The sequence below is a fragment of the Schistocerca nitens genome, chromosome 5 (genome assembly GCF_023898315.1).
Source record: "Schistocerca nitens isolate TAMUIC-IGC-003100 chromosome 5, iqSchNite1.1, whole genome shotgun sequence".
Lineage (NCBI taxonomy): Eukaryota > Metazoa > Arthropoda > Insecta > Orthoptera > Acrididae > Schistocerca > Schistocerca nitens.
The window spans coordinates 546,047,392-546,061,654 of NC_064618.1; the positions used below are offsets into that span (position 1 = coordinate 546,047,392).

General features: G+C 42.0%; 1 protein-coding gene across 1 annotated transcript in view; it reads left to right on the plus strand.

Annotated features, from left to right (window-relative positions):
• LOC126259300 (ER degradation-enhancing alpha-mannosidase-like protein 3) overlaps positions 1-14,263 on the plus strand; it is a 268,347-nt gene that overhangs the window by 64,659 nt on the left and 189,425 nt on the right. The window contains exons 5-6 of the mRNA XM_049955967.1: positions 46-158; positions 4,266-4,419. Coding sequence (XP_049811924.1) covers positions 46-158; positions 4,266-4,419 — 267 coding nt within the window. The remainder of the gene's footprint in view (positions 1-45; positions 159-4,265; positions 4,420-14,263) is intronic.

The window sequence follows — 14,263 nt, forward strand, 5'->3', positions numbered from 1 at the left end:
CTGACACAGCTGAACTAATATTATATAAAGCGATTTGTGTTATAGGTTCTTGGTGACCTGGAAGAATTTGAATATGCCGTGAAGCGTGTGTCAAAGGACGTGTCATTTGACAATGATGTGATAGTATCAGTTTTTGAGACAAATATTAGAGTACTTGGGTGAGTAAAGTATATAATTTATCAAGTCTTGGCATCATTTTTTGGGTTTGTGTTCTTTCATTCAATCTTGGTTAAAGTTCCTGAAAGCAGATACAATGATGACTGAGTTAATGAAAATTTAGGAAGATATAACTGGAATATGAAACATTTGCATTTAAATGCCAATGTATCAGATACAAGCTGATGGCACGAGTAGCATATGTTCCAACAATAGTTGCAGTAAGTATTTTTCTGTTGATATGTCGCACATTCAAGTGTTGGCAAAAACAAAATATATTATTTTGATGTGATTGTTGGTATGTAGATGGAATGCAACTGAGTGGCTGATGTGTTAAATATCAGACTAAAAATACAGAGGTCAGGGGTTGTGTCTTCGATTGGTCCTGTGATATTTCTCATTAATCACTCCTTCGTTCACCTCTAGCCGTAAACTTTATATGTGAAATGTGACAAGGTGGATGTGAATTGTTGTTCATGTTTAAACTATAGGCCCTCTGTAACTGGTTAAATCAGGAGGAGTCAAGGACATATCACCTCCAATTGAACTGCTCAGAGTAAACCACAAGGGTGTTCGAATGCAGTCTACAGTTTGAGGGCAGTTTTACCATATAAGGATGACAAGATGTCTTCATCTTGAGGTTGAAGCTCTGTTGTCTGTGTTTGCTTTAACAATACATATCTTGTTTTTACATATTTTGTTTTTCGTCCCAGACATGTTTCACTGCAGTTGCAGCATCATCAGTGGGTTTTTTATTTTATGGCTTCTTGCTGTATTAAGTTCTTACAGTGTCTGTTTTTCTTCGCAGTTTGTCATATTTTCTTTTTTCTCATCTTCTTCACTGTCAAGTTCTGTGTATTGAGTTGTCGCTGTCACTGTTCACCAGCAGAACTTGACATTGAAGAAGATGAGAAAAAAAGAAAATGTGACAAACTGTAAAGAAAAACAGACACTATAAAAATGTAATACAGCAAGAAAACCACACCATGTGGTAAGAAACCATAATATAAAAAAACCCATTGATGATGCTGCAACTGCAGTGAAACACGTCTGGGACAAAAAACAAAATTGTGTTTTTCTAAAGGCGACCCCACCCAAAAACATATGTAAAGATGTATGTTGTTTTATTATTAATTTGAAATAACACATTTTCAAATGTCGACAGTGAGGAGAGGGTAGATTGCTGTTCACTACGTAGAGGAGGCACTGAGTTGAACATGGATACAATGAAAAAGGCTTCTAAAATATTTAAGCTGTCAGCCAGAGCTCTTCTTCTGAAATGGAAAACACACACGCGCGCACACACACACACACACACACACACACACACACACACACACACACACACACACACACACACACACACACACGGGGCCACTGTCTCCAGACTCAGAAGCCTAACTGCAATTGCCTGAAATGAGCAATGATCTGGTGGGGGTAAGGAGGAGCATGGAAGGTCTAGGACAGCAATATAGGGGTATGAGAAGATGCTGTGCTGCCCATGGGAGTGTGCAGAAATGTGCTGGGACAGGATAAGGCTGCTAGGTGCAGTGTCGGGAGACTGTGTGCTGTGGAGGTGGATGTGTGTGTGTGTTGGGGGGGGGGGGGGGGCAGAGTAGTACAGAAGGGGAAAAGACTAGTAGGTCTGTTGGTTAGACAGAAGGCATGTGTAGTGCTGGTGTGGGAGCAGAACTGGGGAAAGTAGTAGAGGAAGTGGACTAGCAAAGGCTGAGGCCTTGGAGGGAGGGCGGGTGGGGGTTATGAGACTGAAGGAGAGTTCCAACCTGTGCAGTTCAGAAAAGCTGGTGTTGGTACGAATGGCTGGAAGTATCTGCATGATGCAGGCTTTGAAGCAGTCATTAAAGTGAAACACGTCGTTTGGGGCAGCATGTTCAGCAGCTGGGTATTCCAGTTGTCTCTTGGCCACAATTTGGTTGTGGCCATTCATCTGAACAGACAGCTTGTTAGTTGTTGTGCCCACTTAGAAAATGGTGTAGTGGTTGTAGCTTAGTTTGTAGATCACATAGTTGCTTTCACGGGTAACCCTGCCTTTAGTGGGATAGGAGACACATGCAAAGGACAGTGGTAGGTAGTAGTGGGATGATGTATGGGGCAGGTTTTGTACCCAGCTCTCTTGCAATGATATGAGGCAAGGCATTTGGAGAATGGGCACAGTAGTGATAGAAAAGGGTATAGTGTGGATTTGATGGTCAGCAGAAAACTACTGTGAGGGGGTGGGGACTATAATGGGGAGAGTATTCCTCATTTCAGGATACAATGAGAGTTAGTCGCAACACTTTCGGAGAATGTGATTCAGTTGCTTCAGTCCTGGGTGCTACTGAGTCATCACAGTTCTCCTTAGTGGCTGGTCAGCAGGTATGTGGTAGGTGATAAGTGGCTGGAAGGAAAAGGCACAGGAGATATTTTTCTGGACAATGTTAGGAGGATAATTTTGCTCTGTGACAGCCTCAGTGAGACCCTTGGCATATATATTTTGTAGAGGAGCTGCTCATCACCACATATACAACAACCTGTATGGAAGGGACATAATGGTATGTAATAGGTGGCAGCTGTCGAAGTGAAGGTATTGTTGGTGGTTGGTAGGCTTGATGTGTATGATGGTACTGGTGTAGCCATCATTGATATGGTCAACATTAAGGAAGGTGGCTTGCTGGGATGTGGAGGACCAGGTGAAGTGAATGGGAAAGGAAGTGTTGAGCTTCTAGAGGACAGTGGATAAGGTGTCATCACCCTCAGTCCAGACCACAAAGATGTCATTAGTGAATATGAGCCAGGTGGGTTTGGGATTTTGGGTGGTTGGGAAGGATTCCTCTGGATAGTCAGTGCATCGGTTGGCACAGGATGGTACCTTGCAGATACCAATTGCTTTACCACAGATTTGTTTGTAGGTGATGCCTTCAAAGGAGATGCAATTGTGTATGAGGATATAGTTTGTTGTGGTGACCAAGGAGGAGGATGTAGGTTTGGAGCCAGTTGTCATTGGGAAAGGTAGTGTTAAAAGCAGCAAGGCCATGGGCATTGTAGATGTTAGTGTAGAGGTGGTAACAAGCAGGGTGCCAGGTATTTTTTGACATTTTGAAATGCGAGTCCTTTCTGTTACATTCTAGTTCCAAAGATGCCTCTCACTGTGGTCTATTTAGCATTATACTAATGTCATGAGGTTCAGTTTTCAGACACTTCTATTTACATATCCCCCCTCCCCCTGTCCCCCCACCTCCCCCTGTCCCCCCACCTCCCCCTGTCCCCCCACCTCCCCCTGTCCCCCCACCTCCCCCTGTCCCCCCACCTCCCCCTGTCCCCCCACCTCCCCCTGTCCCCCCACCTCCCCCTGTCCCCCCACCTCCCCCTGTCCCCCCACCTCCCCCTGTCCCCCCACCTCCCCCTGTCCCCCCACATCCCCCTGTCCCCCCACCTCCCCCTGTCCCCCCACCTCCCCCTGTCCCCCCACCTCCCCCTGTCCTCCGCTCCCAAGTATTGACATATCCCATATTGTTTTTGGTAGTGTAGTGATGGTATCTCAGACATGTCAAAAAATGCCTTTTAAGAGTGTAATTCCCATTTTAGTAGCATCATATTATGCTATTCATTTAGTATGATTTAAATGTTTCATAGATAAACTGCTTTTTAATTTTAATTTGTGTTGTGTTTCAAATTGTAAAAACACAGCAACTAGTAAAAAAAAACTTTTTTTTTTTGTATAGTGGAAATGCATTAACTGGTAAGAAAGATATTTATCTCTTTTCTTTTCTTGTCTTATTCTTTTGAAACTAAACTTCAGTTATTATAAAGTCATCCAGAGGTATCTATTTACCTATACTCTTAATAAATTATAATAATAAGAAAACTTAAAGGAGAAGTGTTTTGAGTGGCAAGACATAATACTACAAATTTTGTCCTGAGATCTTAGCTCATGATGAAAAATTTTCTTTTCACTGGGTTTATGATTCTTGCAGAATCCTAGCTGTGTTAATTGTCCACAATGTAATCCATAACTTCATTATCTCTTGCATTTATTCTGATGCAGGCTTTTAAATATCTACTTCTAATTGTATACTGTTAATAACTGTACCTTGAAATTGGAATTTCAGGGGGCTATTATCAGCACATATTTTAGCAGAATATCTGCAACAGAAAATGGGTATAATGGAGTGGTATAGAGGAGAAATGTTGAACATGGCAAGAGACCTAGGATACAGACTCCTGCCAGCATTCAACACGACCACTGGTATTCCTCACGCAAGAGTAAGTTTTCATCAAATGAAAATTAATTTATTTAATGGATTATGCTTAGAGTCCCAGCAGAATTACAGAGAATTTAGAGGTGTTCTGCCAGTACTTTAATGAAGAAAGATATTTCATCCATTTGCATGAAATATTGACTATAAAATTGTAGGATATTTTTCAGGAATCACCATCCCTGTGAGCGTGGATGCTGCAAACTTTTATTATTAACTCACAGTAAGATATGATACTACTCACAACATGATGGAAATGTTTTAAAAATCTCACTCAACTTTGTAATGTGATTACTGATAAATTAATTTCCTTACATCTTGAAACCAGAGATTACAAAGTTCAGAAAGCTAATGCCTCCTCAAATAGCATTACTGCAAATTGCCCTGGAAAACTTATTTTAGATGGTTGATTAATTGCTGCTTCATCTGGACTCTGAAATCCCAAAAGCTCCCTGTCAGTTTTCAATGTAGTTTTGGGAGAGGTCACTCTGCCGCTGAGAATGCGACACTGCTGACAATGACAGAATTTTCTATGCAGATGATGAAAGTGTTCTTCAGCTTTTTGAGGATCTACAATACTACTTGCAGGATAATTATTGAACAGCTCAGTGACTTAAACCTTCCTAGTATATTTTCCCATTATATTACCTTTGTCAGAAAAGTTCCAGCGCAGGTTTTCTAAACAAATAGAAAAATGCACTTACCAAATAATGATTCTAGCTTCTATCGAAGTAGGATACTTGGCTATCTGTATGCAGTTGCCAACATTTCTGGAGGTCTTGGAAGCAAGGAGGGAAATTATCAGCTGCAGTGCTTGTAAGCTCATTTGTCACAGCCCGTTTGATGTCTGCGATATCTTGATGAAGCTTTCCTTCTAGTCGCCTTTTCACTCGCAGAAACAAGAAAAAATCACAAGGCAAGAGGTCATGCGAATATAGTGGATGTGGGAAGGCAATAACAGAATGTCTAGCCAGCTACTCGGCAACAGATAAAGCAGTATGGGGACTTGCATCGTCATGCGTTAAGAACAGTCCTGAGAACGCCACAAATCGGGGTGGTGACATTGAATTGCTTGCCGCAAATGTTTCAAGACTTCGATGTAAAGAGTTTAGTTCACTGTTTGACCTGGAGGAACGTACTCATGGTGAATTAATCCTTTACTATTAAAGAATACAAACGACATTGTCTTTGTCCTCAATGGTTGACATTTGACTTTTTTCAAGGTTGGTGATCCAGGACTCTGCCATTCGGCACTTTGACGCTTCATGTTAAGGTCGTACTGGTAGCACCAACTTTCATCGCCAGCAGCAGTCATCATTGACAGAAATGTGAGACCACGTCTGGCTCTCTCCAGTAGTTCAGCAGAAAATTTCATTTTCCTCTTTTCCAAAATTGTTAAGGCTTTCGTGGCCACTTGTTGACAAACTGCCTATTGGCTTCCGCCTCGGGTTCTTCGGCAGACGTTCATCTAATGATTTTCCTGATGTTTTGCCAGCACGAGTGGCTGGCATTGTCAAAGCTTCACCCTCCATTGCCGGTGGTGAACTGGAACCGAGCTCGCGGCCGCAGACTATATGTACCTGGTGCGACAACGTCCGAGGGCTTCTCCGCGGTCATTTCCGGTGCGGTTCTCCTCTTGCTACCTGCGATGATCGTTCGCTGCAGTATGGGAAGCCAGGATCTGTTTACCTTAAGGCTTTCCTCTTTCTTGTTGAAACTGTTCACGTGTTTTTGTATTTCTACAGCTTCTCTGAACAAGCGTGCTTCTCTACAGCCAGAACTTCCATGTCGGCGAATTTTATTACGTGGTCGGTCTCATTCAGTGCGTGCTCTGCCACAGCCAATTTCTCCACCTGCCCCAACCTGCAATGTCGCGTATGCTCTTTGATCCTGGTGTTAATTGTTCATCCAGTCATTCCGACATAAAATTTTCCGCATGTGCATGGTATACGGTATATTCCTGACATTGCAAGTGGGTCTCTTCTCTCCTTCGCCGATCTAAGGCATTCTTTGATCTTCCTTGTTGGTTTGAAAATCGTCTTTACGCCATGTTTTCGCAATATAGGGCCAATTCTGTCCGTCACTCTGGGAATGTATGGCATAAAAGCTGTACCTGACATTTCAGATTCTGGTTCCTTACTTCGCCGAGTGTTTGGCTCTGTTACACTTCTAATATAATTTGTGGAGTACCCATTGCTCCTCAGAACAGTTTGGGAGATTTGCAGATTGTACCGACGCCTTGACCCACGACGGAAGAAGAAAGCGCGACTGATGGCCTCTCTCACCTTTCTGTCACGGTGCGGAGATGAATGTGCTGCACCGAAGTTCTTGAGATGTAAGCGCCTATTCACCACCGCCCAAGCACATCGTATCTACGACAGGATGGAACGAGTTTTTCTTTGTGAGCGAATACATACAACACAGAGAGACTTGGCAAGAATGGATCAGGAACTTCTGGGCATTTTCTATCAACTAAATAGCAGAATGCATCGGGACAACTGGGACAAGATCGACAGCATCACTCACAGGAGCATGCAGAACGAACTTGAGCGCTGTACCGAGCGTCAGAAGAAAAAGTTTGAAAGATGCCGGAAGCAGACCGACAAGGCGATTCCCGACATGTCACACACAATGGTCAACCTCACTGAACGACAATTGACCGAAGAGGAAGTGTCTGTTCTTCAAAAAGGAGGGAATTTTGCCATCATCCCGAGAACTATACCTATTGAGGACATCATTGCCAACACCAAAGCAGCCATTCGGACCCTTCCTTGTGAAAGGGCAGAGGAAATACGCACTGAAACAGCCAGGATACTGCGCCGAGCAAAACCACCAGCTTGCAGCCTGAAGAAAGAAGAGGTACAAGCCATTAAGAATCTCAACGCCAACAAGAGTATATTGGTACTGCCTGCCGATAAGGGGAATGCGACCGTCATAATGAAGACCGAAGATTATGAGCAAAAGATCAGAGTCCTATTAGATCCGACAATGTACCATAAACTAAGTGCAGATCCAACGCAGTGTATCACACGGAATACGAATCGATTAATCAAGGCGTCTTCTCTGCCGGCGGACGTACAGAGAAACCTGCGCAACACAGAAGCCCTACCATCCCAGCTGTATGGATTACCTAAGATCCATAAGAACAATGTTCCACTGAGACCGATCGTTAGTGCTCCTGGCTCACCGACGTATAAACTGGCAAAACACTTGGCCCCTCTGCTCCAGTCACACGTGGGGAAGGCCGACACATACATTAAGGACTCAGGACATTTCATTGAGAAGCTGAAGAAACTGAAACTTGCACCAAACGACATCCTGGTCACCTTTGATGTTGTTTCGTTATTTACGAAAGTGTCACTCAGTGACGCTCTGGAGCACATGGTTCAATTTTCCCGCAAGACATCAAAAACCTCTTCCATGCACGTCTCACCATGAGCTGTTTCACGTGGAATATCGATTTATATGAACAGCTGGAAGGCGTCGCCATGGGTAGTCCTCTCAGTCCAGTGGTGGCCAACTTCTTCATGGAACAATTTGAAGCACAGGCACTGGACTCAGCGACTTGAAAACCTAAGGTGTGGTACAGGTACGTCGATGATACTTTCGTGGTGTGGAGCCATGGTGAAGAACAGCTCGGTGACTTCCTAAGACACCTGAACAGCCTCCATGCCAACATAACATTTACAATGGAAGTAGAAAAGGACAAGAAACTGCCATTTCTAGATGTGCTGGTCACAAGGGACGGCGAAAACCTGGGACACAGCGTGTATCAAAAACCGACACACACGGACCGATACCTGCACAAACTGTCAAATCATCACCCGAGCCAGAAAAGAGCCATGATTAGTACGCTCGTAACGAGAGCAGGACGAATATGTGAGCCGCAACACCTCAAACGAGAAATGCAATACCTGAAAACTGTTCTGAGGGGCAATGGGTACTCCACAAATTATATTAGAAGTGTAACAGAGCCAAACACTCGGCGAAGTAAGGAACCAGAAAAAGAAATGTCGGGTACGGCCTTTATGCCATACATTCCCAAAGTGACGTACAGAATTACCCCTATATTGCGCAAACATGGCGTAAAGACGATTTTCAAACTGACAAGGAAGATCAAAGAGTGCCTTAGATCGGCGAAGGAGAAAAGAGACCCACTTGCAATGTCAGGAATATACCGTATACCATGCACATGCGGAAAATTTTATGTCGGAATGACTGGATGAACAATTAACACCAGGATCAAAGAGCATAAGCGACATTGCAGGTTGGGGCAGGTGGAGAAATTGGCTGTGGCAGAGCACGCACTGAATGAGACCAACCACGTAATAAAATTCACCGACATGGAAGTTCTGGCTGTAGAGAAGCACTATCACACGCGCTTGTTCAGAGAAGCTGTAGAAATACAAAAACACGTGAACAGTTTCAACAAGAAAGAGGAAAGCCTTAAGGTAAACAGATCCTGGCTTCCCATACTGCAGCGAACGACCATCGCAGGTAGCAAGAGGAGAACGGCACTGGAAATGACCGCAAAGAAGCCCTCGGACGTTGGCACACCAGGTACATATAGTCTACGGCCGCGAGCTCGGTTGCAGTTCACCACCAGCAATGGAGGGTGAAGCTTTGACAATGCCAGCCACTCGTGCTGACAAAACGTCAGAAAAATCATTAGATGAACGTCGTCCGGAGAACCCGAGACGGAAACCAATAGGCAATTTCCTCTTTCCGTTCATCTGTTAAAAGCGTAAGGGACAAGTTTTGCATTAAGATTCTATTTCCCTAAATCTTCACGTAAAATCTTACGACACACATTATGATTCATATTAAGTTCTTCTGAGATCGCATGCGCAGTTGCATGGTGGTCTTCTTTGCAATAACTGCCTTAACATGTTACTTGTTTGTATCAGTACATGCTGTAGACAGGTGACCCACTCTGTAATCATCTTGCACTGAATCTCTGGCTTCATAAAACGTTTTGTGCCACTGAAAACACAACTTCTTGAAAGTGCCTCGCTTGCATATGTGTGCTTAATTATTGTCCACGTTTCACTAGGGATTTTCTTGAGCTTAACGCAAATCCTAATGTTCCTCTTTGCTCACAACCAGTATCCCTTGTGTCACCATTACTAATGCACCAGGAACCCAAACAGTGTGTTGCTAAGCACAGCCCTGCCATCTAGTAGCATGGAAACATGGCGAAGATCCTTTCAAGGACACACACACATACCAGGTAACATAAAAACAACTTTTGTTCCTTTATAGTATTTCAAACTCAGAAAAAAACTGTCCTGGAACTTTCTGACATAGGTAGTAATACCACTTGTTTTCCCTAAACAATGTGGGGTTAGTGACAACTGTTCTCCTAAGGAAGCAGCAGCTCTCAAGGGAGTATTGTAAGTAAACAGCAAACTTGCAAAACTTGCAGATAGTAGCATAACATCTATTTAATATGAACAATGCCATACTCATTACATACATAAGCAAATTAATCACACACACTTATTAGATATAGTGTTGTGCACACAAGAATGTGGCTGCGTGATGTGTTCTGTGCAGAGAGATTGAGAATACTTTGTGGTGTCACCAGTGAATTCTCTGTCCCTGTCCCCCACAACACACCCCAGCTGTTGCCTAACTTGGTAACTGGTAACACTGGGGTGAGAGCTGCTGTGGGCTACTGCTTCTGCTTGTGATGCTGAACAACAGAATTTCTATGCTTATAAAATGGTTGCCGTTACTTCTTAATGTAATACAAATCATATGATTTATGTCACCAGTAATCAACATTACAGTGTCTACATAACTCCACCAGATATAAATTAATGTGAAAATCAAGCACATGCTACAGGCTGACTTGCAAAAAGACGCTATTGACTGGAGCGTCGTGGTACACTGCACATTGCCACAGCGCGTTGCACTACCACCCGCCTTCTTAAGTGCACACCATTATACCATGCAGCACTTCTTCTTGCCTTGGTATGGTGGCAGCAAAATTTTGTTTCATGTACAGCTGAACTGCACCCCCTTCCTTCCTCTGTCCCCAGCTCTCTCCCTCCTGCTAAACTGTGAGATTGGTTGGATCTCAATCCAAGGGCAAACATTTGATGGCATATCAGGTATTTTCCATGGAACTGATGTCGGTGACCTGTGTACTAACCGAGCAAACTCACGCTCATTGAGGGTTCCTCAAGCCATTCTAACACAATTCAGATTTGGTGGTGCTGTATATTTCCTTGCTGCTGTAAATGAATAGTTCCATTCACATACTGGGACAGGCTCTTATATTGTTTGATAATGAGATAAGCATCAGGGGCCCCAATTCATTCCATTTAAAAATCTCTCACATGAAAATGACTGGCTGGTAAGTGACACACATCGTTTCATGATGATTTTGAAGTATTTGTGCGTTTCCATTGGCATGTGCAAAAGTGTGCCTTGAATTTTTCTCACTTCTATTGTGATAGAGTTATTTTAAATACCCTTTGAAGTGTGGTGGGTAGCAGTACTAATGCTGACTTAAGCTTCCAGTTCCTCATGCTGTAATTGTATTTCTGCTCATAAATGAGTATTGCCAATAATAAATTGGTGAGTGATTGTTACACTATTCTCCATTAGTCCTATGTTACTGTGCATGATGTTGCCAACAACAATTACTGTATTTACCCGAGTATAAGACAATTCACATTTTTCAAGAAGGTTCATGAGAAAAATTCATTTTTAACATATTCTGACTAATCAAAATTGCAAAATGTTTTACTGACATACAGTAGCAAGCTAGAAAGCTAAAATTTTACCAATTCAAATTTATTACATTTATTGAGTGTCTAAGTTCTTGATAATACTAGGAGAAATACAGTAAGTGAAAAGGACTGGTTTACTTTTATTTGTGGACTAAACTACCTGTTTTGCTTAATAATCCTATTATCCGTGGTACACTATTTTTGATCACCATCATCCTAATAGCACAGCTGTGAAATTTATATCTTCTTTGTCACAAATATTAGGCTATTTCTTCTGAATGTGTTGCAGTTTCTCAGATTGTGGTTATTGTGGGACCTGAGAAAACAGCTATTTTTATCTGAATATGTATCGGATTTCACCTCTACATGGATGTGAGATTCTTACAATGTCTCTTGGTTTCAAACACATTGTCTGCCTGTTGCTCTCTCATTGGCTGCATAGCTGACACAACCTCCATCATACATCACGGTTAGTGTCGATGACATTGCAGCATGAAACACATAAGTATGCCACAGGCCTCTATCTAGACTTTAACCATCTCCCGCAGAAATAAGTACTGTTGTTGAGCACTTGTCAAATTTTAGAGTCAATGCAGTTCCGACAACAACTGGATCCAGGAAAACTGCAGTTTAAGCATGGTAGATGTTCCTAAAAGGTCAAAGTATGTGGTTGGCACCATGACATAATATGCTGCTCATGCACTACTCCTCTCTTCGAACTCGTCCTAGTTTTCAGCCAAGCTGGTGTCAGTGTTCCCCCTCCATCCCTTCCTTAGTGCTGTACGTGAGCAACTGTGGAACACAGACTGCAATATCTTCTAGTGTGCAAGTCGTATGTAATAAGAACAACTAATACATAAATAAAAGATTGCGACCATGGTTCAGTCCAGTTTCCAATCTTCGCTCATCCCCCCATCTACTGATGTCTGTTGGTACTATCATCACGAAGGGCCCCGCTGCAATAATTTATTCTTGCAACAACAATTACAGTTTAATATTATTTATTTTGTTTGTTAGACATTTCGTTCTAGATTAACTTTCCTTCTTGTTTCATCTGGGTGTCACCTTCATGTTCTAGAGCTTATTAAAATTTGGTAACATTTTTATCCGATATTCTAATACGTGAACAGCAACCAAATTTTTCATTTGTGACTCACATAGTAAATCATTACAGTCTCTCATAATCAAATAAAATATTGATCTGGGTTCAGAGTCAAGTAATGTTTTTTGAAGGACAATATTTTTCGGTTCATGTTTGTATAATTGTCATATCTGTACATGTAGGAGAATTTTTTTAAAAAAGTCTGCTCAAACACAACAAGAGTTTAGAAGGTGATAAAACTTAATGCTTTTTCATCCTGCATTTCACGAAATTGTCGTATTTTGAGCAGCACAATAAACTGTTGTAGTGGCTAGTCCATAGCCTCTGGCAAATCCCTTCCACTAGTACCATGAGAGTAAAATGTCACATGATTGTTCAGGTGATGTCAATTCTGTATGGAGCACTTTGGCATATTGGAAAATCTTGAGCATGTTCGAATGCAAGTATTACTTACCCTGCCCCACCCTTCCGAATTCTTTGAAAGAAATCTGCATGTAACCTCAAGAGCCAAAGCTTCATTTGTAAATGTAAGACTGCTCGTATATACTCTATCAAACAATGTAAAAGTGTTAACATCAGCAGCAATTGTTTAATCTGTGAATATAAGACCACCTTGTGCTTGCACAACCATGGAGATGAAGTGTCTTGTGCATTGGACATCCATGATCTATCCACGATTAAATTGCTGATATACACATTTCACCCGTCATTTGCTCAGCTATTGTGCTGACAGCCTGTACAAGATAGGATAACATCCAATATTCAGTCACTGAAATAGTCCATTCTTTGTGCCAATAGGAACAGTTCTTCTCCAACACAGCTATTTCTAATTAAGTTGCTCTTTAGAGTATATATTAATGTCTTTCCATGTATTAGAAATCTTGATAGTTGGACATACAAAATTGGTTTTGAGTTTTCAGTTAATAAATCTGTTTTATTTTACTGTATCCAAGAATAAAGTGCATTCTTCAAATTTCAACAATGCAGGGAAGTATCTTCAGTTACATCTAATGGTAAAGCAAACTAATTACAGAAGATATGGTCCTACAAAATGATTTATAGTTAAAATTATTTAAGCTTGGAACATCAGAAAAACACATTTTGTCCACTGAAATTTTAAAGAACTTTTCTGTGATCCCAGCTACATGACGGATGAATTTTCTGTTTCTATCATATATACAACCAATGTTTGAAGCTTACTATGACAGAATCAGGCAGCTAGTTTCGTGTAGAACCAGCACTATTCTCAGATTTCTCTCCTGTGAAAAACTTTTGGCATGCGGTTATCTTCCTTCAGCTGCTGTATTGCCCAGTCAGGTATTAAACAACTGTTTCATATGTACTGCCTTACAAAAAATGTGGACCACGCAGAACACATGGTCAGATGTCAGTGTAACTTCATACGTATACACTACATCGGCTGGCACATGAACAATTAGTTACAATTCTTTGTGACAGGTGAAACGTCTGCCAGAGTGTACTAGTGTTGTTAATTTTTATTGTAGTTACTAGGCCTGGTATGGTATATAAGGGGCATGAACAGCATCAGATGTTGACTGATCACTAGAAGGACATTAACAGAATGCTTACTCTTGTGAAACAACGTTTGAATGGTACTTTGTTGTAGGTTACTATTTCGCTGGCGCGTCGAATTGTGCGGTACCCAGATTGGTGAGGCATTTGGTTGTGACAGTGGCTCAATGTTGGACTGCTTGTGAACGTGAGGGTAGGCATATTCTGCATCAAGGTGCCAGTTGACCACCTCTGACCACCACACCTCTTCACATCTGCACCTGACATCTGGAAACAAGCTGCGAACTCCCACTGACACTCTGTGTCATCCTGCACTGTTGGTCAGAGATTAGCAGCAGTCAGACTATGAAATTACCATTGTATATTTAGGCTGCTGTAACCATCACAACACATACATCTACTTTCAAGCAAGGACTGCTGATGATTGGCATTACATTGTGTTCAGTGGTAAATCGCAGCTCTGCAGAACATTGAAA